Source organism: Festucalex cinctus, chromosome 1, assembly GCF_051991245.1.
Source record: "Festucalex cinctus isolate MCC-2025b chromosome 1, RoL_Fcin_1.0, whole genome shotgun sequence".
In the NCBI taxonomy this organism is placed as follows: domain Eukaryota; kingdom Metazoa; phylum Chordata; class Actinopteri; order Syngnathiformes; family Syngnathidae; genus Festucalex; species Festucalex cinctus.
Window position 1 is genome coordinate 64844461 of NC_135411.1, and position 22962 is coordinate 64867422.

Genomic DNA, 22962 nt, shown 5'->3' on the forward strand with positions numbered 1-22962 from the left:
GAATATCCAGGGGAACACTATTGTAAATATAGGTCTTATGATGGATTTTTTTTTTCCTATTATGTAAAATTACCTTTCAAGCCAAACAAAGCCTAAAATAGATTGGGTCCAAACATTGAGCTTTTGTTGTATTAATGTCAATATGTGCTGTACTCGATCCTCCAGGGCGTCCCGTGAGAGTCCTGCAATTCAAGAGAAAAAGAAGTCTACCATCTGGCAGTTGTACGTTTCTGCTTTTAACAAATTGTTTACAATCTCCTGCCACCCAAAATGGAGTACACTCACAATACCTCTGTATCCCTCCAGCTTTGCACGTCTCTTCAGCTCATCGTCCAGCCCGCCGCCTGTCAAGCGTCCGTACTATAGCGTCAACATTCACTACAAGTCGCCCTCGCCGGCGGGCTTCCCTCAACGCCGCAGCCACACCATGTGTCAAATCTCCACCTCCAACCGCACCTTGGAGTTCTTCCCAGAAGAGTGAGCGCACTCCCTGGCTGCTTCCCGCTGCGTGGCAACGCCTCGCCGCTTTGCTCGCTTTTTGCTAGTTTCAGTCTCCTCATGCACAAAAAAGAGAAAAGAATTTGATTTACAGTGAACCCCATTCAACGAGGGAATTTCGTACCTTCCAGATATACCCAAAATTAAAAAAAATTAAAAAATGTGGTAATACGTCAAGCCCATTAAATAAGATACATTTTTACATTACAGTTTATGCCTTCATATACCCACCCACAAGCCTTAAACATCTAACATAAAATATATATAATTAAAATAATATATAATAGGGCTGAGAATCTTTGACTATTTCACGATTCGATTCGATTGCGATTTTTGGGTCTACGATTCGATTCAGAATCAACTTTTGATTCTCGATTCAAACGATCTTCGATTCAAAATTACTTGATTGACAAACAATTTCTGCTTCAATTTACAAATATGCAAAAAATTGTCATGTTCTACTCCAGTCTGCTTTACAAGACAAAATGACAAATAGAGACATTGAAGTGTCTTTTTTTGTTTAAACATTTATTAATTTTGTATTGTAAGTGCCTTTTTCCACAAAAACAGCATGTGGGCTACAACTGCTTTTTTTCCATTCTTCATTTCTAATTTAAATAAAATCGATTTTTGGATATTAAATATCGATTCTGAATCTTAATAAATGAGAATCTCGATTCTTTTATGAATCGATTTTTTTGGCACACCCCTAATATATAATAACAATAATGGAATAAAAAAAATTAGAACAACTTTTAGAATTTCATCCTTGAAATACCGAAGCGCCCCACATTCTGACAGATTTTTTTTGTCTTTCTTTGGGGGGGTGGGGGAATGTCAGGTTTTTAATTAAATAGCACGTTGAAATATTTTCAAAATCACTTATTAAAGGGATACTTGACTCATTGCGCCATTTTCAGCAGTGAAAAGTTAATATTTTGCCTATAATTAATGTGGTTATTTCATTATTTTTCATGTAATAATTAAATACCTTTAAAAAGTAATTTTTGTACTTGCTGTCGACTGATGATGACATCCCCTGTGCCGGGAAAGTAGGGAACGACCATTCATCCATGATTAATCCTCAGCATAGGTGATGTCATCATCAGTCGACAGCAAAAGGAAAAAATAGTTTTTAAAAGGTATTAATTGTACATGAAAAATAATGAAGTTAACAAATTCTGAAGAAAATGTGAATTTTTCACTGCTGAAAATGAGTCAAGTATCCCTTTAAGCACAGTGTAAAATCAGGTGATTACATTTTTTAATCGTAATTAATCACGACTTCAAGAGTTAACTCATGATTAATCCCAAATTTTACATATGTTCTAAATGTACAATTGAATATTTTTTATTCAAAGTTTCATACTCTTGTTAACATAAAAGAAATATGGCTGCATCTTTTAGTCATTGATAGTCATTTCATAATAATTCATAAAATTGAGTTAAAATTAAAAAGATGTACTGTGCTGTAAAAAACTAATGTGAAATATGCGATCGATTATTGATATGCCGACACCAAGTATCGATATTTGTAGTTAATATACAGCCCTTTATAACGGCTCTATTGTTCATTACTTATTGAGCAATTACTTGGCAAGCCACTAGGAGGAGCACCTCATAAAAGTGGCGGGGAAATGTACGGAAGTCTTCAGGCGAAGTATGGTACAAAAAGAAACTCATTGAAAAACACATGTTTATGTCCTGATTAGTTTTATCGTAGATTATCGTGGATTTATTACCTGACCAATATATCATCATATTGTGAGATAATTGTTATCGTGAGCCTTGTATCGCATATCATATTGTATCATACTGCACTGTACAAAGAAGGCGAGGCAAACTATTTCTTTGTGTGTGTGTGTGTGGCTGGCTGCTGGCTGCCCGCTAACGCTTGGCTCTCTCTCTCCTCACCCCTTCCCACCCGGCCGTTGCTTCCAGACTGGCCAGTAACGGTGTTGCGTCTCTCCTCAGTGACTCGGCACTGTTGGCCCGCCGAGAGCAGCGGCGGGAACAGTACCGGCAGGTGCGCGAGCACATGCGTCGCGACGACGGCATCATGCAGGCCTGTGGTTGGAGCGTGCCGCCACGTTTCAAACAGGTACACGTCATCCCAAGCCACAGGGTCGCAGTGCCGCCACATGGGCCAGTCATGATCAAAATGAACTGAGGGCCACTTTAACCATGTTACCATCATAGAGAAAAACGATTTAGAAGTTTTATTTTATTTTATTTTTCTTACTTAGTATGGTTTTGCCTGCTTTTTTTGTCTGTAGAGCTTTGATAGTACTGATGAAAAGTGCATTGTAAATTACATCTATGATTATTACAAGACGATTTAAAAAAAATACATATACAATTGAACATCACATAACAAGGTGCCTTTCTATATCAATAAATTGTCATTTTTAGTGAATAATGTTTATAAAATGAGTTACTATAATAGGGCTGTGTAATATAGCCAAAGCAAATGACCATGCAAAAGCAACTTTTGCCACGTTGTCGTCGTCATGTCTCGAAAAGCAGCATATCTGTTGAAAAGGTGATGTAATGTATTCCATTTGTGGTGTTATAGTACCCTCTGGTGGTTTTTGTTTTTTGTTTACAATATCGTGAGTTGCTATAGACCCTTCCAGTGTGACGTCACGTTTAAGTGCACCCCTTGCGGTGGAGGGCAGGGCGTCAATTTGTTTGTTAGCAGCTAGCAAGCTAAGATAGCTTGAAAACTTTGACAGCAAGACAAGTATATCCGGACACAAACGATTTAATGAATGAATGACACTTTACACCATGAAAGTAGTGATCGGCATTAGGGGTGTGAATTGCCTAGTACCTGACGATTCGATTCGTATCACGATTCACAGGTCACGATTCGATTCGATACCGATTAATCCCGATACGAATTTATAAGTCGATTGTTGCGATTTTTTTCATTCAAATTTAGAAAATACTAATCAGTAAGCTTGTAGAGTGTAAGATTTATATGAAAATGTATTATTTATTTATCTGAAATTTCAGTCTTATAGAGGTTGTAATCTGTTTCATGTTTAAACAGCATTAAAATAAAAATATTAAGGCTTAATGTTCCGTTCATATAACATTCTTCCATGGTCAAGGTGTGAATCCTAAAAAAAAAAAAAAAATCGATTCTGCCAATTATTGAATCGATTCAAGAATCGCGCGATGTAGTATCGCGATATATCGGCGAATCGCTTTTTTTTAACACCCCTAATCGGCATACTGTTTCAAGCAAAACCTCGGCAACCTCACCACAATATCGTGATAATTATCGTATTGTGAAGTTGATATTGTGCTAGTGTAATGACGTTTGGCTATAGTTACATCCCTAGTAGTAATTGGTGGTAGGCTTGCAAAGTGTGAGTAACTGTAATGAAGTACATGCTACAAATTTAGGTCATTGCATTTTATTAGTTCACCACTAGATGACACTAAAAATTCTACAAATTAACATTTTGACGCCTTCTTAAAATAATGGCCTCAGTCATTTTTTTCTGATTTTTCAGGAAACACAAAAAAAAATTAACCATTTGCATCATGAGGAAATGATTTAAGAAAAAATAATTTTTGCAAAAAAAAAAATTAAGTCATTTTTTCAGATTTTTCAGGAAACAAAAATTTGAACCATTTGTACTAGGGGTGTTAAAAAAAAATCGATTCGGCGATATATCGCGATACTACATCGCGCGATTCTCGAATCGATTCAATAATCGGCAGAATCGATTTTTTCCAGATTTTTTTTTTTTTTTTTTTTTTTTTTTTTTAAGGATTCACACCTTGAGCATGGAAGAATGTTATATGAACGGCACATTAAGCCTTAATATTTTTATTTTAATGCTGTTCAAATGTGAAACAGATTGCAAACTGTTTGTGTACAGTGGCTCACGGTTATAAGCCTCAAGTTTTAGATAAATATATTCATACAAATCTTACAGTGTACATGTACAAATTTACTGATAGTATTTTCTAAATTTGAATGGAAAAAAATCGCAACAATCGACTTATAAATTCGTATCGGGATTAATCGGTATCGAATCGTGACCATTCGTATCGGGATTAATCGGTATCGAATCGAATCGTGACCTGTGAATCGTGATACGAATCGAATCGTCAGGTACTAGGCAATTCACACCCCTAATTTGTACCATGAGGAGATGATTTAAGCAAAAATAATACATTTTTGCAAAAGAAAAAAAATAATAATTCAACAATTATTTTAAGATTTTTTATTTTATTTTTTTTTCCACATTTTGTTTTATTTTTAACGATTTAACAAATGGAGACAATATTTTACATCACAGGTGTCAAATCCGGTCCTCAAGGGCCGGGGTCCTGCATATTTTCACCGTTTACCTACTCCAACACACCTGATTCAATGATCAGGATCATTACCATGCTCCTGCAGAGCTTGCTGATAAGTTTAAATATGAATCAGCTGTTTGAACGTGAGAAACTTCTAAAACATGCAGGACTCCGGTCCGTGAGGACTCGACTTTGACACCACTTTTTTACATTATACGTATTATGTGTTATTTTTTTATTATGTATCATTGACTAATAATCTCAAATAAAATTTATAAAATCGATTAAACCCCCACCTTAATACATATCTTGCAGAATAAGTTACATTTAGAGCCGTAAGACTAGAACTAAAGCCGGAATAATCAAATAAGGGACTGAAGTGTTTTCAGCCATCAATCCCATTATATTATGATAATGATTTCAGGCTGCTTTACAATCTTTTCCCCCCCACAAAATGAGAGATGTGACAGTGTCGAAATGAAGTATACACTTTGGCCGGCTGGTTGAACTTGTGAAGGGCCAGAGGTCAGAGTGTGTTGGTAGGCATGCGGCTCTAACTCTGGTCTCCCGCAGACTGCTGGCCAGACGGACAGCGCTCAGGACAGCCAGCTGAAAAGACAACAGGCAAGTGACGACGGCAACAGAGTCCCAGCTTGAGTGTCGTTTTGAACACCTATCCCCACGGCGCTGACTGATTGAACAGGAGAGCGACGTAGACAGACGTGCCAACTAAGACAGAAAACAGAAATGTTTCTCAGACTAACTGTGTACCTCATTCTCACATGTTGAATGTCTCAGTACTTTTTGGGAGAGAATGAGGCAGTTGTAGAGGTTATTACAGTTTATTTTTTGTTCATCCTGAAATTTGCACTATGTTACGAAGTTTTTGTGAGTACAGTATACAACGCATCAACAATGAGTGTGGTCTAGGGAGAGGAGACCACACAGCTATTAAATACTTTGCTTGCTACTTTTTGCTTTTAGACCACCAGTGAGAAAGAGGACAACCGCATGAAGAACGTTCCTGTCCCGGTCTACTGTCGGCCCCTGGTCGAGAAAGACCCCAACAGAAAGGTTAGTTACTCTGTTTTTTGTTGGGGGTTTTTTTTCAAGTTAACTGTTGATTTGATTAAATCAATCAGATCAATTACGGTAGTACCTTGACTTACTCATTTCCATTTGTCAATCTGTTTTATTTTTGTACTTCCTAGTTCAGGACGAATGATGTAAGATGTTCCACTTCGATTTTTCTTGTATTTGTGCCCACCACAGCTGTGGTGTGCCGCCGGAGTGGACCTGACAGGGTGGAAAGCCAGCAGCCAGGAGTCAGAACCACTCAAAGCCATCTCCAGCGGAAGCGACCCTCTGCAAGCGGAGGAGAACGAAGGAGGCAAGAAGAGCAATCACAACTCTCCTGAGAAGAGGAAGGTGAGCTTAACAATGATTCATTCAGTCCATGTCTCAGGTATCTGTTGTTTATTTGGCAATTTATTTTTCTGAGGACTTCTGATGGTGGCCATTTTGCCACTTGCTGTAACGACCAATCATGTCCCAGCTTCACAAAACAGGTGGTCTCTGATTGGTCGTTACCTGAGCAGCTGTGATGTCATTTTCAGTCGATAGCAAGTGGCAAAATGGCCGCCACCTGAGATGGATAAAAACTAATGGGTTTTTCTTCTTAATTCATATTCCACATATGCAAAATCATTGACAATGCTGTATTTTGGCTAATGGAGATGCAAAAAACATTAATGTAAATACTTTTTTGGGGGGGTTTTGACTTCCTCTTTAAGCCAGTGTAGAGAAAGATTCATCTAGGTTCTCGCTACCATGACGGCTTCATTGTCAGCCCAGTTTAAATCAGCCCACAGCTCTATCGAGTAACCTCATCAGAAATATGGTGCAGTTCTGACCATGATCTGACCAGCTTTTTTTCAAATGATCTATAGCACTTAGAAAGCCGTGGCAGTCAGATACGACTCTGGACTCTTTGGGTCACAGCAACCTGTTTGAGATCTTTCTAACCTAAATGTTGTAGTTATTCACTAATTAAGTGTGATGGAATGAAAGAACAGAAGGTGAGTCTCTTTATGGTTTACAAATAAGCTTTAATGGATAGGGTGTTAAATGGAAATAGTGATAAGCAATAATTCATAAACGGAATCAGAATACCTGCAATTGGCTGGCAACCAATTCAGGGCGTACCCTGCCTCTGCCTGGAGCCGGCTGGGATAGGCCCCAGCACCCCTGTGAGGGGTAACTGGTTGAGATAATGAATGGATGGATGGATGAATAACCAGTAATAACAAATGGGATTTGCATGAGGTGAAATGTCTCTATTCACTGACAAATCAGACTGATTCTCCCAGTCCAATGTTGGAAACAAAAGGTAGAAGTAATACTTAAGGGGGAAAAGGGAATTTAATCCAAAGGCAATCCCTGAAACTCCAATTGTCGTATGTCCAACCAAAATCCAAATGAAAAGGGTTACAATTTCAGTTTGTCAAAAACGGAAAGTATAAAGTCCAGTTTAGGTAGAATAGTTGTTTGATCTAATCAATGACTCCATGTTAGGGTAGCTGTTATGTTTAAGCAGAGGTGGACCCCAAAAACGCAAACAAGGATAAGTTTAAATTTTCAAAAAATACACAATACAAAAAGTACAACAAAAGGAGCTTGCAACAAGCAAGATATAAGATAACAAAAAGCGCACGTCAGACGCGGAAATACTAATCAACACTAAGCGCTTACTCAGCAAGTACAAAGTTCAAATGAGGATGTCAAAAGTTACAAAAAATCCTGGCGCACAAAGAAAGAGCAGGGTATATGCCACGGAAGAGGCGGGACTGTTTTTTTGCACAACAGTTTGTTTCCGGTTCGGTTTGCGACGTGTGGGCTGCGTCAAAAATACTTGTGCTTCTGACTTTGTGCCCCTGGGTTGCGCGTTCGTAACCCTGTCCGGAAATAAACTGATGTGCAAAATCACGTCCCGCCTCTTCCGTGGCATATACCTCATAATCCAGCGAGTGAGTCATGCCCAAACTGCGACTTAAATACAGCTGTTGACTGATTACAGAATGGCTACAGGTGTGTGCCTGTGTCCCATGCACCCCCTGCTGGCCAGGCTGTAGCTGCAAAAGATAAAAACAAACTGAGAGCAGAGCTAGCTGGCGCAAGACATGACAAGACCATTGTTATAAAAGTTTTAACAAAACAAGTTATAGAAAAACCTCTACTTGTAATGAACGTATACTGAAAAATGCAAATGTAAATTGTGAAAATGTCAAATAAAACCAACGGATGTTCCACCCACTTACCGTTGTCAATGTGTCCATAGGTCATGTTCCATAAAGTAGGAACAAGCGGGACATGGGCTTTGTTGCCATAATTACAGTACGAGATCTGAAGTGGTTACTGAATACTTCAATAGCAAGAATATAAGTATAAAAATTGCAATCAAGCTAACTGTGCATGAAATGGTTGTGTATTGTGTTCTGATGAGCTTTGGCGAACCCTCTGGTGGTTAACATCAATACAACACTTGAATTGATATTTGCAGAACTGAGAGTGAAACCCACATACCATAATCACAGCCACTTTCTGGAGTATACTCATAAAACCAATGTAGCACCACCCAACTCCACATCATATTTTAGTACTTTAGTACTCAAGTCCTTTTCAAAGTTTGTGCTTTTGTACTTTTTCCATCCATCCATCCATTTTCTTGACCGCTTATTCCTCACAAGGGTCGCGGGGGCTGCTGGCGCCTATCTCAGCTGGCTCTGGGCAGTAGGCGGGGGACACCCTGGACTGGTTGCCAACCAATCGCAGGGCACACAGAGACGAACAACCATCCACACTCACACGCACACCTAGGGACAATTCGGAGCGCCCAATTAACCTGCCATGCATGTCTTTGGAATGTGGGAGGAGACCGGAGTACCCGGAGAAGACCCACGCGGGCACGGGGAGAACATGCAAACTCCACCCAGGAAGGTCCGAGCCTGGACTCGAACCGGAGACCTCAGAACTGGGAAGCGGACGTGCTAACCACTGCTTTTGTACTTTTTACTTAAGTTAAATCAGTACCTCTACTTTTACCAGTCTGTTTTTTTTTAAACAGGTATTTGTAGTTTTAAGTACTACTCCTCTAACATTGCTCTCCTCCTCCAGTGCAAGGAGCTGCAGGAAGCAGACAGCATGAGCAGCCGTGTTTGGATCCTCACCAGCACCCATTCTGCCAGCAAGGTGGTGATCATCGATGCCAACCAGCCGGGCTCGCTCGTGGACCAGTTCAACGTCTGTAACGCTCACGTGCTTTGCATCTCCAGTGTGCCAGGTGAGAAAAGCACCTCCCACCACTGTTGCTCCTTCTTGGCCGCCAAGAAAAACTGTTGGCGGATGTCTTTGTCACAATTTGAACGAACCCTGACGTTTCTCAGTGAGACTGATCCTTATATTAAGGACAATGTTTGCGTTGTCAAACTTTGTTCAGATTGTGTGACATTAACTTTCTTCTCATTTGCATTTGTTTTGTGATTTGTAAGTTTGCTTCCACATTTCTTTCTTGTAACGTTTTTGTTTTTGTTTGTTTTTTTCCCATTTGTAGCACTCTGTTGAGAGCGCGTTTGCACCTGTCGGCCATCATATTCAATAGCAAAAGAAGAAGAAAAAGAAGTAGAATAATCATCTTTATTTCCTTGATATGAATCCTTACATACATATTCAGGAAATATGAGCTTCTCATTTAACCCGTCACAGTAGTGAACGCCGCAAGCACACGCAGTTAGTGGCGCACACTGGAGCAGGGGGTGTTGGCAGAGCAGTTCAGGGGGTTAGTGTCTTGCTCAAGGGTGTTGTAGGTGGATGGTCCATTGCCTACTGCAGCACAAAAAAAAAAAAAGAAGAAAAAAGAAGAAAAGAAAAGAGTAAAGACAGGTAAGAATTTAAAAGTACTAATTAGTCAAAACAAAAAACCCTCAAAAGGAAAAAAAAAACACAGCACTGACTTACCCCTGACAGCGTTCTGTGACACGAGTTCTGGTCCGATGTTGGACGTGAGGAAAATAGTCCAGCAAGCTGGCTGGGGTCTTGGAAATGAAGCGTTTTTCTTCTAAAAACAATTTGTGTTCAAAAGAGTGATACATTTGCATCACAATACTCTCTCCTGAAAAAAAGTCAGACGCCATTACCGCCAGGAACTATTTTTATGTTCGCATCACTGTGCGGCGCCCTGTAGACAGCTGATCGACGCTGATCCGTGCGCCTTCCGCCTTCGAAAAGACAAACAACTTGTAGATTAGTGCGCGTCTATCAGCTGTATGTGTGGGGCGCCACGCAGTGATTCGAACGAACAGAAAAGTAGTGCCCGGCGGTAATGGCGTCTGACTTTTTTCAGAAAAGGATTTTAATGATGCAAATGTATCACTCTTTTAAACACAAATTGTTTTTAGAAGAAAAACGCTTTATTTCCGTGATCCAAGTCAACTTGCCGGACTACAGTCCTCTCGACCAACACCGGATAAGTCACCGGATAAGTCAGTGATGATCACACACACTGGAGGTGAGGATGAAATGGAGATTCATGTCAAAAAAGTCGAACTATCCCTTTAAGTGGTAAAAGTGCTGATTTAAAAGTTTAAAGTATTTAATATGATTTAATGTATTTTAATATATAGAAGTATATATAATATATAAAATGTATGCGTTTTAGTGGAAAAAGTATCAAATTAAACAAAGTAGGAAATAATTGAATTTAAGAATTTAAACAGTGAAAAGAGGAAACCATTAACCATTTACCGTGTTTTCAGCTTATTCTCGTTTTGCTCTTTTTCGGCTCTCTCGGATGCCGTGTGGACGGCTTCCACCGAGAAGCGGGCGGCTGTTTTCAGCGTTTGCAGAATCAAGTTGCACAACACCGTTGGTTATCATTCCGTCTTTGATGGGGGCTAGCCGCCTCTTCCTCTTGGGCGGTTGGTAGTCGATTTCTTCTGAACCGTCTTCCAGGGACAGTGGTTTCATCGCCTCACACAGGTTCTCCATGTTCACCAACATTGTGGACTTTGCGTCTTTGTTGTGAAGTCGAACTGATTGGTTTCGGAAAAACATCCACCGCCGATGATAATATGACTGATTGGCTCCTCCCCACTTTCACTTGGTGGGATTTGGTGTGACGTGGCTTGATGCCACCCAGGTCTTGCCCATTTTTTGTTTTAAAGGAGAGCTCAGTGTTGTTTGGCCACCTTCTGAGTCAACGTCTCATCATCATCGCGCTCCAGTTTTTATTCATTTTTTGCCAACCACTCGGTGCTATGGCCTTCTTAAATCCTGGCGAAGAGATTAAGCTGACCGCTCACTGCCTCGTCCATTTTGAGTTCAATTCTGCTTCCTCAGACCGCAACATAGAATCCGGATGAAAAGTTTTAAAGTTGGGCTACCTTCAGAAATCTTATTGAGCATTGAATCCATGAATCTAAAAACTGTATTGACATTAAAATATCTTAAATCAAGCTTTCAAAAGTCTTGGAAATTTTCATGGTAAGTAAATTGCCTCAACTCTCAACATAAATTAACATTCTTTAAAAAAAAAAATGCGGAATTATTATCGTGGTAACATTACGCAATCACGACAGCAGAACCAACAAAACAGCGGTGTGAGTATTTAGTCGGATATTTAAGAACAGATGTAGGACATTCATGGAACCAAACAACTTTGGACAACATTGGTCAGTTGGTCGGTGTGTAGTGGTGAGCTAATAGAATGCAACAACCTAAATTCGAAGCGTGTGCATTTTGAAGCATGCATACTGCGGTGCTTCAGAGAGAACACACTTCACAAGCCTACCACCAATTACTACACGCATAAAGTTCTTCTTACTACACGCATAAAGTTCTTCGGGTATATGCAGCAGAAAGATAGTGGCGAACCATGGCAACCTTCTGTACCTATGTTATATAATTCGCGCTTGTTAGACCTACGACTATGTTAAAACAATGAACGTTGATGTGATAGAACTTATTTATTTTTACATATTATTGAATTTATTTATTTATTTATTTATTTATTATAAATGAACATTGAAAAATAGAAAACTTCTACACACTGTCTCTTTAAATTAGACTTCAAATGGAGGTAAAAAAAAAAAAAAAAAGGTTGTTGTTTTTTCTTTTAACTTGCCTTTCAATGTAGGAATCCTGTAAAGATAGTCTCAGATGTGCCGTTGGTAGTCCAAACCAAGAATGAGTAAATCCAATAAAAGTGTAAATCGCATGGAGGGTACTGGAAAAGTCCAAAGTAATTCAAATATATGTGGTGGTAATCAAAATCAAGAGGGAGTAAGTCCAGTGAAATTGAAATGGTTGTGGTAAAAAAAATCATGTTCATTGACTTTATTCATTTATTCTCTCAGTGTCAGTTGCACGTCTTTCCCGACACTCTGGCCTGGCTTGTGGTCGTTCTGGGTGATACTCCAAAGGCCGTCAGATCCACGTTCTCAGCTTACTCACAGCTGTGTGCGGCTTTTAGTGACGGTTGAAAAGTGAAAACCCTCATTTTGCTGCATGCACCACACCGCTCGGTCCAGAGGCTAGAAAAACTTTGCTGTGTCGTCTCTCAGGACCACACATCGCTTACTTCTTTAGTCCTGCCCCACCTTGAGGCGCCATTTGTTGGATCACCCTGGTGAAAGGGGACACCCTCGAATGAGGTGCCCGCCATTTCTCCGTCTTTGTGGTTGTGAACTGGCGGCCCAGCGGAATAGGAAAAAAAAAAAAAAAAAAAAGAGTAAAATGAGTGCAAGTGGCCATTAAAACGCCAGAAGTACAATTTTATGGAAAAATGCATCAAATCAAAAATTGTAAAAAAATAAAATAAAATAAAAAAATTGTTCAAAGTGGTAAAAGTACATTTAAATGAAAGAAAGGGCCAGTCCAAAAGAGTAACAAAAAGTAAAAAATGTAAAAGTAGTGGTTAAAAACATGCTAAAAGGCAAAACGTCTGTAAGGCTTTCTACCATTTGGTTCTCCTTTTTGTCCGGAAGTGTTGCAGCTACTTCATACAAGTTGGTTGACTTCCTGATCAAAGCCACTTCCTGAGCCTCTCTGAATTCTGTCAATTCTTCTGCTTGAGTAAAAATCCCCTGCTGCTGCATTTGCCAAATTGAGTCTGTCTCTTAAGTCTCCTTGTTACTTTTTTTCAGGGCCTTTTGACTGTAAGCTGTCAGAAGGTCGAAAATAAAATGCAAGATACAACAGCGACGACTGAAAGACCCAACTTATGCTTTCAACCTGTTTTATACTCCTCTGTTCATGTGGGCATGAATCTTTCTCAAACGAAACTTTCATGAAACTTTCCATGACGCAGGTCTACGACTTCCTCCCTGCTGAGGCGAAACCAAACTTGCCTAACATTTATAACCTCAAAAGGCACTTATTTGCACTATATTATTTTCCCTTGTTATTAATGATTTGTTGCCTGTTTGCTGCTGCTAAACAAGCAGTTGAGTTTAGTAGAGTTTTACATTAAATTACTCCTCACTGATTTGTCATTGATTTTAGGTCTTTTACAGTTCCTGTTTTTAAGCCGTTCTTCTTGTCACAACGCGTTCATATTTTTTCCCCCGCGACTTGATACTGTGCTTGAATTGAACCATGCTTGAGAGACAGCAGCACCTTCAGTGTACAAAACCTGTGAGAAATCTATTTTAAATAAAAATGCACAACAATGGACTCTTTTGCACATGAACAAAAAGCATGTTCATTTGCTTTTCTTTGTGTACAGCTGCCAGTGAGAGCGACTATGCGGCTGGTGAGATTGTGTTGGATCCAGGTGATGGTGGTGCGGGGGGAGGCAAAGACGCCGGCAGTGTGGAGGGTATGTTGGCTGGTATCACGTTAGTGGGTTGCGCCACTAACTGCAGTGTTGCCCGTAGCAACTGCTCCTCACGCACTGACACTCCCATAATGGACAAAGGACAAGGTGGGCGCATGCCGAATACTCTAAACACAGAGACGGCGAGACGGTGTCAACTCTACCAGGCGTCGTGTTCATTTTGAATGATGTTGTGCTTTAGCCCCCGTCGCTCCCCCCACGAGTGGCAAGATTCCTCCAGCGCAGTCTGCCGAGGAGGCCACGGAGGCCACCGAAGTCCCAGAGTCAACGTCCGGTCACACCAAACTGGGATCCGCACCGTCGGGGCCGTTCATGGAGCACGTCTTCACCGATCCGCAGCCTCGTCCGGCAGACGCTTCTGACAGGTGAATTCAAAATGTGTCTGTGCAGAAGCAGTTAAGAAGAAACTGAACTTTGCATGCTCTCTTCACACAGAGTTGCTGGACAGTGCAAAGAGGAGACATCGGTACCTCCAGAGATAGAAGATGCTGGTGAAGAGGCCAAAAGTTACACCAGCATGGCACCAACCATGTGGCTCGGCGCCCAGAACGGCTGGTAAGTATGCACATGCATTATTCTGTATACTATACAGAATAATGCATGTGCAAAAAGGGGTTGCAAAAAGGGACACGCATTGTTGCTATACAGTGTATAGCAACAATTTCATGCCTTGCCTCAAGCACATTATATATTGTAATCAAAGATTTATCTTATGTCAAACATGATATGCAAAGAAAAGAGATGTGATGGGGCAAATATGGACTATGGAAAATTGTTCAACTGTTTTTGGGTTGTTCCATCATGACCCAGTGAGTTTCACCAAGCAGATTTTTAATTAGACCTGTCAAATGCTTAAAATTTTTAACCAGATTCATCACATCTTATAATTTGGATTAATCACGATTAATCGCTTAATTAAAAAGGCTTTTTACCAACATTTTTTGCCCGCTAGCCGCCAATTTTGAAAAGAAAGAAATGACCACAATATTTTGACATAAACAACTATTCTGAATGTCATATGCAAACATTTATGAAATGCTTTATTTGAATGCATGTAGTTATGTTTATTTCTCAAACACAACCTGTGCTACCTTTAACATAACCATCCGCTAAAGGTCAAAATTAATAGTGTGATTAATCAATGAGTTAATGCTTTCACTTTGACAGCATTAATTTGAATGAAACTTGTTGAATTTGATGGCATGATTTTGGGAGCGTCAAATTTGGAAACTCTCAGCCAATAGGTGCATGGTGGCCTTAACTTTGAACCCTTACATATCAGGAACTAACGAGTCAGTATCCCCAAGGAAGGTAATGTTGTAAAGGGAACTCAAAAAAGATTAAAAATCTGCAGACATTTATAAGATTGGTGCCTATTTTAGTAACCTTTTGAGCTTTTGTTTTAGTTGACCTTGAAATTGACCTCCTGGAGATACTAGGCCTTAAGAAAATTCTCATGAAATGTAATCTCTCACGTTCTCTAAAACATATAGATGTTTCAGACATGTATTTTTTGTATATCAATAAGAAGTCAAAGTATCCATACCTTCACACTTTAAATTAATATTCAATGACTCTCTGATGGTATGGGAACTCCTTATTAAAAATCTCATGTTAAGTTCCCTTTTCTGTACCTGTTTTGTGAAGATTGACTCAGTAGTTCCTTTGATATATAATGGTTCAAAGGAAAGCAGCCACACCCCTTTTTGCCAAAAATGTCAGAATTCGGCAGGCTGTAGCTCCCTAACCTCTGCTCCGACTGACCGTAAACTTGAGATTTTGTGTTGCGCGATCACTATCAACATGTAGTGTTGTTCCGACAACGATACTGGTATCGGCAGAGGCGCCCATACTGCATTAAAACAGTGGTATCGGTATCGGTGAGTACTCACAAGTAACATGCCGATACCATTAATTCCAACTCTAATATAGGATTTTGGATGCATCATCTTGTGTCTTGTTCCTGCACGACATTCACTGATAGGTGACATGTTCACTTCATGCCGATCTAAGATATCCTATTGACCCTTGAATGCTCTGAACCAATGGCAGGGCAGCTTTTTCATGTTGAGGAAAAAAACAAAAAAAACATAGGTATCGGTATCGGCCGATACTGAAAAGCTGGGTATCGGGATCGGTATTGGGGGCCAAAAAAATGGTATCGGAACAACACTATCAACAAGTACACCAAATTTCATTCAAATCAAAATCTGCTTGGTTAAAAATTTCAAGGCGTTCCACTTGTTTGTGACCACTGAAAATGAGGATTCAATGAGGGTGTCTAAAGAATTTTTTTGTATGACTGTCACTCTTCAGGCTTTATGTCCACTCAGCGGTTGGCAACTGGAAAAATTGTCTCCACTCCATCAAACTCAAAGACTCTGTGCTCAGTCTGGTGTAAGAGCCACAACAGTTCATTTTTTTGGTGGTTCTTTTTTTGTTGCCTAATGAGATTGAGTTTCTCCAAAGGTGTGCTTTTGCTCCACTGCAGGCACGTGAAGGGTCGTGTACTGGTGGCCCTCGCTGACGGGACCCTCGCCATATTCCACAGATCAGAGGGTAATGATTATGCATGTGTTGAATTATCAAATTATGTCCTAAGGTTTTCACGAGCATAATAATTTGTTGGAATAATGAATGGTTAGATGAGTTTCCTTTTTTATGATAGTTTCCGCTAAAGCGCTATCAGTATTGTGCCGTGCAATCTGTAAACCTTCAGTAGGGACTGTCAAGTCATAATTTATTAAAGTATCAATACTATACAAACACGTCATTTGGGGCAGTTCAGAACTAATACTATTTATCAAGTACCATGACAAAAGCATAAAATCTTAAAACAAAATATTGTTATATATATATATATATATATATATATATATATATATATATATATATATATATATATATATATATATATATATATATATATATTTAATTATTATTATTATACCTACAGATAGGTTTTGCTAGTCGAACTCGGCTTGCTCTGATCATCCAATCACATGACAGACAAATGCAGACATTATTTTGGGCCAGCGAGCTAACCGTCTGGGATAAATTGGAAATCTGATTGGTTAAAGAAACAGTCCCATTGCACTACTAAATCTGCTCATCACTGATTGCTCTGAATGAGTTTGTCATCTTCATGCAGACGGCCAATGGGATTTGTCCAACTACCACCTCATGGACCTGGGTCGACCTCACCATTCCATCCGCTGCATGGCCGTTGTGCACGATAAAGTGTGGTGCGGCTACAAGAACAAGATCCACGTCATTCAGCCCAAAAGCATGCAGATCGAGGCGAGTCTTGTCTTTTCCCTCTTCGGCTGTCTCTCGTGAAACCGTTGTCACGGGTCCGCTTCCTCCATCGACAGAAGTCCTTTGACGCCCACCCACGGAGGGAGAGCCAGGTTCGGCAGCTGGCTTGGATCGGCGACGGCGTGTGGGTGTCCATCCGACTGGACTCCACGCTGCGCCTCTACCACGCCCACACGCACCAACACCTGCAGGATGTGGACATCGAGCCCTATGTCAGCAAGATGCTCGGTCAGAGAACGTCTGCTTTAGACACTCATAGATAGATAGATAGATAGATAGATAGATAGATAGATAGATAACCATGAAAGTTGAAAGAAATCATACTAGATAGAAACTTAATGGAATGTAAATGCGCTGACTTGTGATTGGCAGGCACCGGCAAGCTGGGCTTCTCATTCGTGCGGATCACAGCTCTCCTGATTGGTGGAAATCGCCTGTGGGTGGGGACTGGAAATGGTGTGATCATCTCCATCCCACTCACAGAGAGTGAGTGTCACTCACACGGAGCTGTCATGTGCTTTGCATCAAATGTGTAGTATGAGTTGACTGGGAGCAGAAAATAAGCATCACAGCAGTTGTTCAAATCCTTGTTTTGTCATTTGTTTGTTGTGAGTTTAGTGTCTTTTCATTGCAGCACCATCATTTAGCTCTTAAATATAATTAAAGAAAATTTTGGGTTACGTTTTCAAATATAAAAAAGAGCCTTTTATCTTTAATTTAAAAAATCTCTCATTTACAGCTGTTTGTGTATCAAATTCCATTCACATCACTTGAGCAGTGTTTCCCAAATTTCATTGAGACAAGGCAAATAGTGTTTTACAATTGAAAAAAAACACACCACCATACTAAAATGTCACAACAAAATATCAATGTACTAGTCTGAAATAATGATGATTTTATTCTGTAGTATGAATGCCAACATGTGGATACACGTTTATCCTTTAATAGCTTGTGGAAGAGCATTTAATTATTTTACCTCTCTATATGTCACCAACATGTGTCAGTGAACTACAATACATTATTTGTAGTAAATAATTTTCAGACCAATTTAATGAAATTGGATAACTTTTTGTCATAGTTGGGAATCACGGCAGTAGATGTTCCATCAAAAGTCCTTGTATTTAGAAAATGAAAATACAGAAATTAAACAAACAAATTAATTAGTAAAGGCAAAAATGTTGATTGTTTAGCAGAGTAAAAGACGATATTTTACAAGTGTCTTATTTTGATTCAACAAAAAACTCAGCAGTATGATTTCATGTAGAACTACAGAAATTAAGAATGATTGATTAGTACCGATGCCAGGTATCAGTATCGGGCTGATACCAGGCCTAATTTCAAGGTATCGATACAGGCGACGACGGTTGACATCAGAATCAGCTGTCCTCTTGTGGCTATTTTACAATCAGGATATTGAAATTAGGAAGAACAAAAAATTGCCACTATGAAGCCTGAACCAGGAAATATATTAGAGGAAATGTTGATTTTTTGTAAAAAGAGTATTCATTGGTCTTTTTTTAACAAACAATAATATTTTTTGAAAATCAATTTCCACGTATGACTTTTGATTTGTGTCATATTTGATACGTCCGGCCACAATGCTAAAAATTCTTGCATTTATAACTGTCAAAAATATAATAAGAAACAGACATCCATCCATCCATCCATCTTCTTCCGCTTATCCGGGGTCGGGTCGCGGGGGCAGCAGCTTCAGGAGGGAGACCCAGACGTCCCTCTCCCCAGCCACTTCAACTAGCTCCTCCGGTGGGATCCCAAGGCGTTCCCAGGCCAGCCGAGAGACATAGTCTCTCCAGCGTGTCCTGGGTCGCCCCCGGGGCCTCCCACCGTTGGGACATGCCCAGAACACCTCCCCAGGGAGGCGTCCAGGAGGCATCCGAACCAGATGCCCGAGCCACCTCAGCTGGCTCCTCTCAACGCGGAGGAGCAGCGGCTCGACTCTGAGTCCCTCCCGGATGACTGAGCTTCTCACCCTATCTCTAAGGGAGAGCCCGGAAACCCTGCAGAGGAAACTCATTTCGGCCGCTTGTATCCGGGATCTCGTTCTTTCGGTCACGACCCACAGCTCGTGACCATAGGTGAGGGTCGGAACGTAGATCGACCGGTAAATCGAGAGCTTTGCCTTTTGGCTCAGCTCTTTCTTTACCACGACGGACCGATACAGAGTCCGCATCACTGCAGACGCTGCACCGATCCGCCTGTCGATCTCCCGCTCCATCCTACCCTCACTCGTGAACAAGACCCCAAGATACTTGAACTCCTCCACTTGGGGCAGGATCTCATCCCCGACCCGAAGACGACACTCCACCCTTTTCCGACTGAGGACCATGGTCTCGGATTTGGAGGTGCTGATCCTCATCCCAACCGCTTCACACTCGGCTGCGAACCGCCCCAGTGAGAGTTGGAGATCCCGGCTTGATGAAGCCAACAGCACCACATCATCTGCAAAGAGCAGAGATGCAATGCTGAGGCCACCAAACCGGAACCCCTCAACGCCTTGGCTGCGCCTAGAAATTCTGTCCATAAAAGTTATGAACAGAATCGGTGACAAAGGGCAACCTTGGCGGAGTCCGACCCTCACCGGAAACGAATCCGACTTACTGCCGGCAATGCGGACCAAACTCTGGCAACGGTCGCAAAGGGACCGAACAGCCCGTATCAGGGGGCCTGGTACCCCGTACTCCCGAAGCACCCCGCACAGGACTCCCCGAGGGACACGGTCGAACGCCTTCTCCAAATCCACAAAACACATGTGGACTGGTTGAGCGAACTCCCACGCCCCCTCAAGGATCCTGCTGAGGGTGTAGAGCTGGTCCACTGTTCCACGGCCAGGACGAAAACCACACTGCTCCTCCTGAATCCGAGATTCGACCTCCCGACGGACCCTCCTCTCCAGCACCCCCGAATAGACCTTACGCTCACGTGGGGAATGACAGTGAGACCTGGAGGGGCGTGATTGGGAGGAACGGCCCCCCTGATCGGAACCCGAGCGGCGTTCTGTTATTGGACTTCTGTGCTCGTCACGGTTTGTCCATAACGAACACCATGTTCAAACATAAGGGTGTCCATATGTGCACTTGGCACCAGGACACCCTAGGCCGCAGTTCGATGATCGACTTTGTAGTCGTGTCATTGGATTTGCGGCCGCATGTTTTGGACACTCGGGTGAAGAGAGGGGCGGAGCTGTCAACTGATCACCACCTGGTGGTGTGTTGGCTCCGATGGTGGGGGAAGATGCCAGTCCGACCTGGCAGACCCAAACGTATTGTGAGGGTTTGCTGGGAACGTCTGGCGGAATCCCCTGTCAGAAAGAGTTTCAATGCCCACCTCCGGCAGAGCTTCTCTCTTGTCCCGGGGGAGGCGGGGGACATTGAGTCCGAATGGGCCATGTTCCGCGCCTCCATTGTTGAGGAGGCCGATCGGAGCTGTGACCGTAAGATGGTCGGTGCCTGTCGCGGCGGCAATCCTCGAACCCGCTGGTGGACACCAGCGGTAAGGGATGCCGTCAAGCTGAAGAAGGAGTCCTATCGGGCCTTTTTGGCCTGTGGCAGCTGACAGGTACCGGATGGCCAAGCGGAACGCGGCTTCGGCGGTTGCTGAGGCAAAAACTCGGACATGGGAGGAGTTTGGTGAGGCCATGGAAAACGACTTTCGGACGGCTTCGAGGAAATTCTGGTCCACCATCCGGCGTCTCAGGAGAGGGAAGCAGTGCACCATTAACACTGTGTATAGTGGCGATGGGGTGCTGCTGACCTCGACTCGGGACGTCGTGAAGCGGTGGGGGGAATACTTCGAAGACCTCCTCAATTCCACCTCCATCAATTCCTTTGAGGAAGCAGAGTCTGGGGACTCTGAGGTGGGCTCTCCTATCTCTGGGGTCGAAGTCACTGAGGTGGTTGGAAAGCTCCTCGGTGGCAGGGCCCCGGGGGTGGATGAGATCCACCCGGAGTTCCTAAAGACTCTGGATGTTGTGGGGCTTTCGTGGTTGACACGCCTCTACAACATCGCGTGGACATCGGGGACAGTGCCTCTGGATTGGCAGACCGGGGTGGTGGTTCCCCTTTTTAAGAAGGGGGACCGGAGGGTGTGCTCCAACTACAGAGGGATCACACTCCTCAGCCTCCCTGGTAAGGTCTATTCGGGGGTGCTGGAGAGGAGGGTCCGTCGGGAGGTCGAATCTCGGATTCAGGAGGAGCAGTGTGGTTTTCGTCCTGGCCGTGGAACAGTGGACCAGCTCTACACCCTCAGCAGGATCCTTGAGGGGGCGTGGGAGTTCGCTCAACCAGTCCACATGTGTTTTGTGGATTTGGAGAAGGCGTTCGACCGTGTCCCTCGGGGAGTCCTGTGCGGAGTGCTTCGGGAGTACGGGGTACCGGGCCCCCTGATACGGGCTGTTCGGTCCCTTTACGACCGTTGCCAGAGTTTGGTCCGCATTGCCGGCAGTAAGTCGGATTCGTTTCCGGTGAGGGTCGGACTCCGCCAAGGTTGCCCTTTGTCACCGATTCTGTTCATAACTTTTATGGACAGAATTTCTAGGCGCAGCCAAGGCGTTGAGGGGTTCCGGTTTGGTGGCCTCAGCATTGCATCTCTGCTCTTTGCAGATGATGTGGTGCTGTTGGCTTCATCAAGCCGGGATCTCCAACTCTCACTGGGGCGGTTCGCAGCCGAGTGTGAAGCGGTTGGGATGAGGATCAGCACCTCCAAATCCGAGACCATGGTCCTCAGTCGGAAAAGGGTGGAGTGTCGTCTTCGGGTCGGGGATGAGATCCTGCCCCAAGTGGAGGAGTTCAAGTATCTTGGGGTCTTGTTCACGAGTGAGGGTAGGATGGAGCGGGAGATCGACAGGCGGATCGGTGCAGCGTCTGCAGTGATGCGGACTCTGTATCGGTCCGTCGTGGTAAAGAAAGAGCTGAGCCAAAAGGCAAAGCTCTCGATTTACCGGTCGATCTACGTTCCGACCCTCACCTATGGTCACGAGCTGTGGGTCGTGACCGAAAGAACGAGATCCCGGATACAAGCGGCCGAAATGAGTGAGACACGACTACAAAGTCGATCATCGAACTGCGGCCTAGGGTGTCCTGGTGCCAAGTGCACATATGGACACCCTTATGTTTGAACATGGTGTTCGTTATGGACAAACCGTGACGAGCACAGAAGTCCAATAACAGAACGCCGCTCGGGTTCCGATCAGGGGGGCCGTTCCTCCCAATCACGCCCCTCCAGGTCTCACTGTCATTCCCCACGTGAGCGTTGAAGTCCCCCAGCAAGACGAGGGAGTCCCCAGGGGGAGCGCTCTCCAGCACACCCTCCAAGGACTCCAAAAAGGGTGGGTACTCTGAACTGCTGTTTGGTGCATATGCACAAACAACAGTCAGGACCCGTCCCCCCACCCGAAGGCGGAGGGATGCTACCCTCTCGTCTACCGGGGTGAACCCCAACGTACAGGCGCCGAGCCGGGGGGCAATAAGTATGCCCACACCTGCTCTGCGCCTCTCACCGTGGGCGACTCCAGAGTGGAAGAGAGTCCAACCCCTCTCGAGAGGACTGGTATCAGAGCCCAAGCCGTGCGTGGAGGCGAGTCCGACTATATCTAGTCGGAACTTCTCAGCCTCACACACCAGCTCGGGCTCCTTCCCTGCCAGAGAGGTGACATTCCATGTCCCGAGAGCGGAAACGTGCCTCCATTAATCTCATTCATCATAAGGGTCTTCTGAGCTGTGCTTAGTCTGGCCCCTCACCTTGGACCTGTTTGCCATGGGTGACCCTGCCAGGGGCATAAAGCCCCAGACAACATAGCTCCTCGGATCATTGGGACACGCAAACCCCTCCACCACGTTAAGGTGCCGGCTCATAGAGGGGAAGAAACAGACATATCAAACATATTAGTATTTCCCAAAATCCCACTATTAATAAGTATA

The 22962-nt window shown here is 43.0% G+C and overlaps 1 protein-coding gene and 1 long non-coding RNA gene across 18 annotated transcripts in view; one reads left to right on the forward strand and one right to left on the reverse strand.

The window, feature by feature from the left end:
* The window catches only part of mapk8ip3 (mitogen-activated protein kinase 8 interacting protein 3), a 47265-nt gene that overhangs the window by 18857 nt on the left and 5446 nt on the right, over positions 1-22962 (forward strand). For 11 of the 17 annotated variants that reach the window (XM_077502833.1, XM_077502872.1, XM_077502843.1 and 8 more), the window contains 15 exons: positions 166-222; positions 307-477; positions 2440-2599; positions 5392-5442; positions 5803-5892; positions 6091-6246; positions 8992-9157; positions 13598-13795; positions 13890-14073; positions 14144-14263; positions 16025-16105; positions 16200-16267; positions 16860-17008; positions 17083-17254; positions 17399-17512. In XM_077502833.1, coding sequence (XP_077358959.1) covers positions 166-222; positions 307-477; positions 2440-2599; positions 5392-5442; positions 5803-5892; positions 6091-6246; positions 8992-9157; positions 13598-13795; positions 13890-14073; positions 14144-14263; positions 16025-16105; positions 16200-16267; positions 16860-17008; positions 17083-17254; positions 17399-17512 — 1937 coding nt within the window. The remainder of the gene's footprint in view (positions 1-165; positions 223-306; positions 478-2439; positions 2600-5391; positions 5443-5802; positions 5893-6090; positions 6247-8991; positions 9158-13597; positions 13796-13889; positions 14074-14143; positions 14264-16024; positions 16106-16199; positions 16268-16859; positions 17009-17082; positions 17255-17398; positions 17513-22962) is intronic. The other 6 variants (XM_077502866.1, XM_077502891.1, XM_077502936.1 and 3 more) reach the window with 1 other exon arrangement.
* Positions 9497-13184, reverse strand: LOC144005083 (uncharacterized). The gene is made up of 2 exons (XR_013279494.1): positions 10618-13184; positions 9497-9699 (listed from the first exon to the last, which is right to left on the reverse strand). It is a non-coding gene; the product is annotated as an uncharacterized LOC144005083 (long non-coding RNA).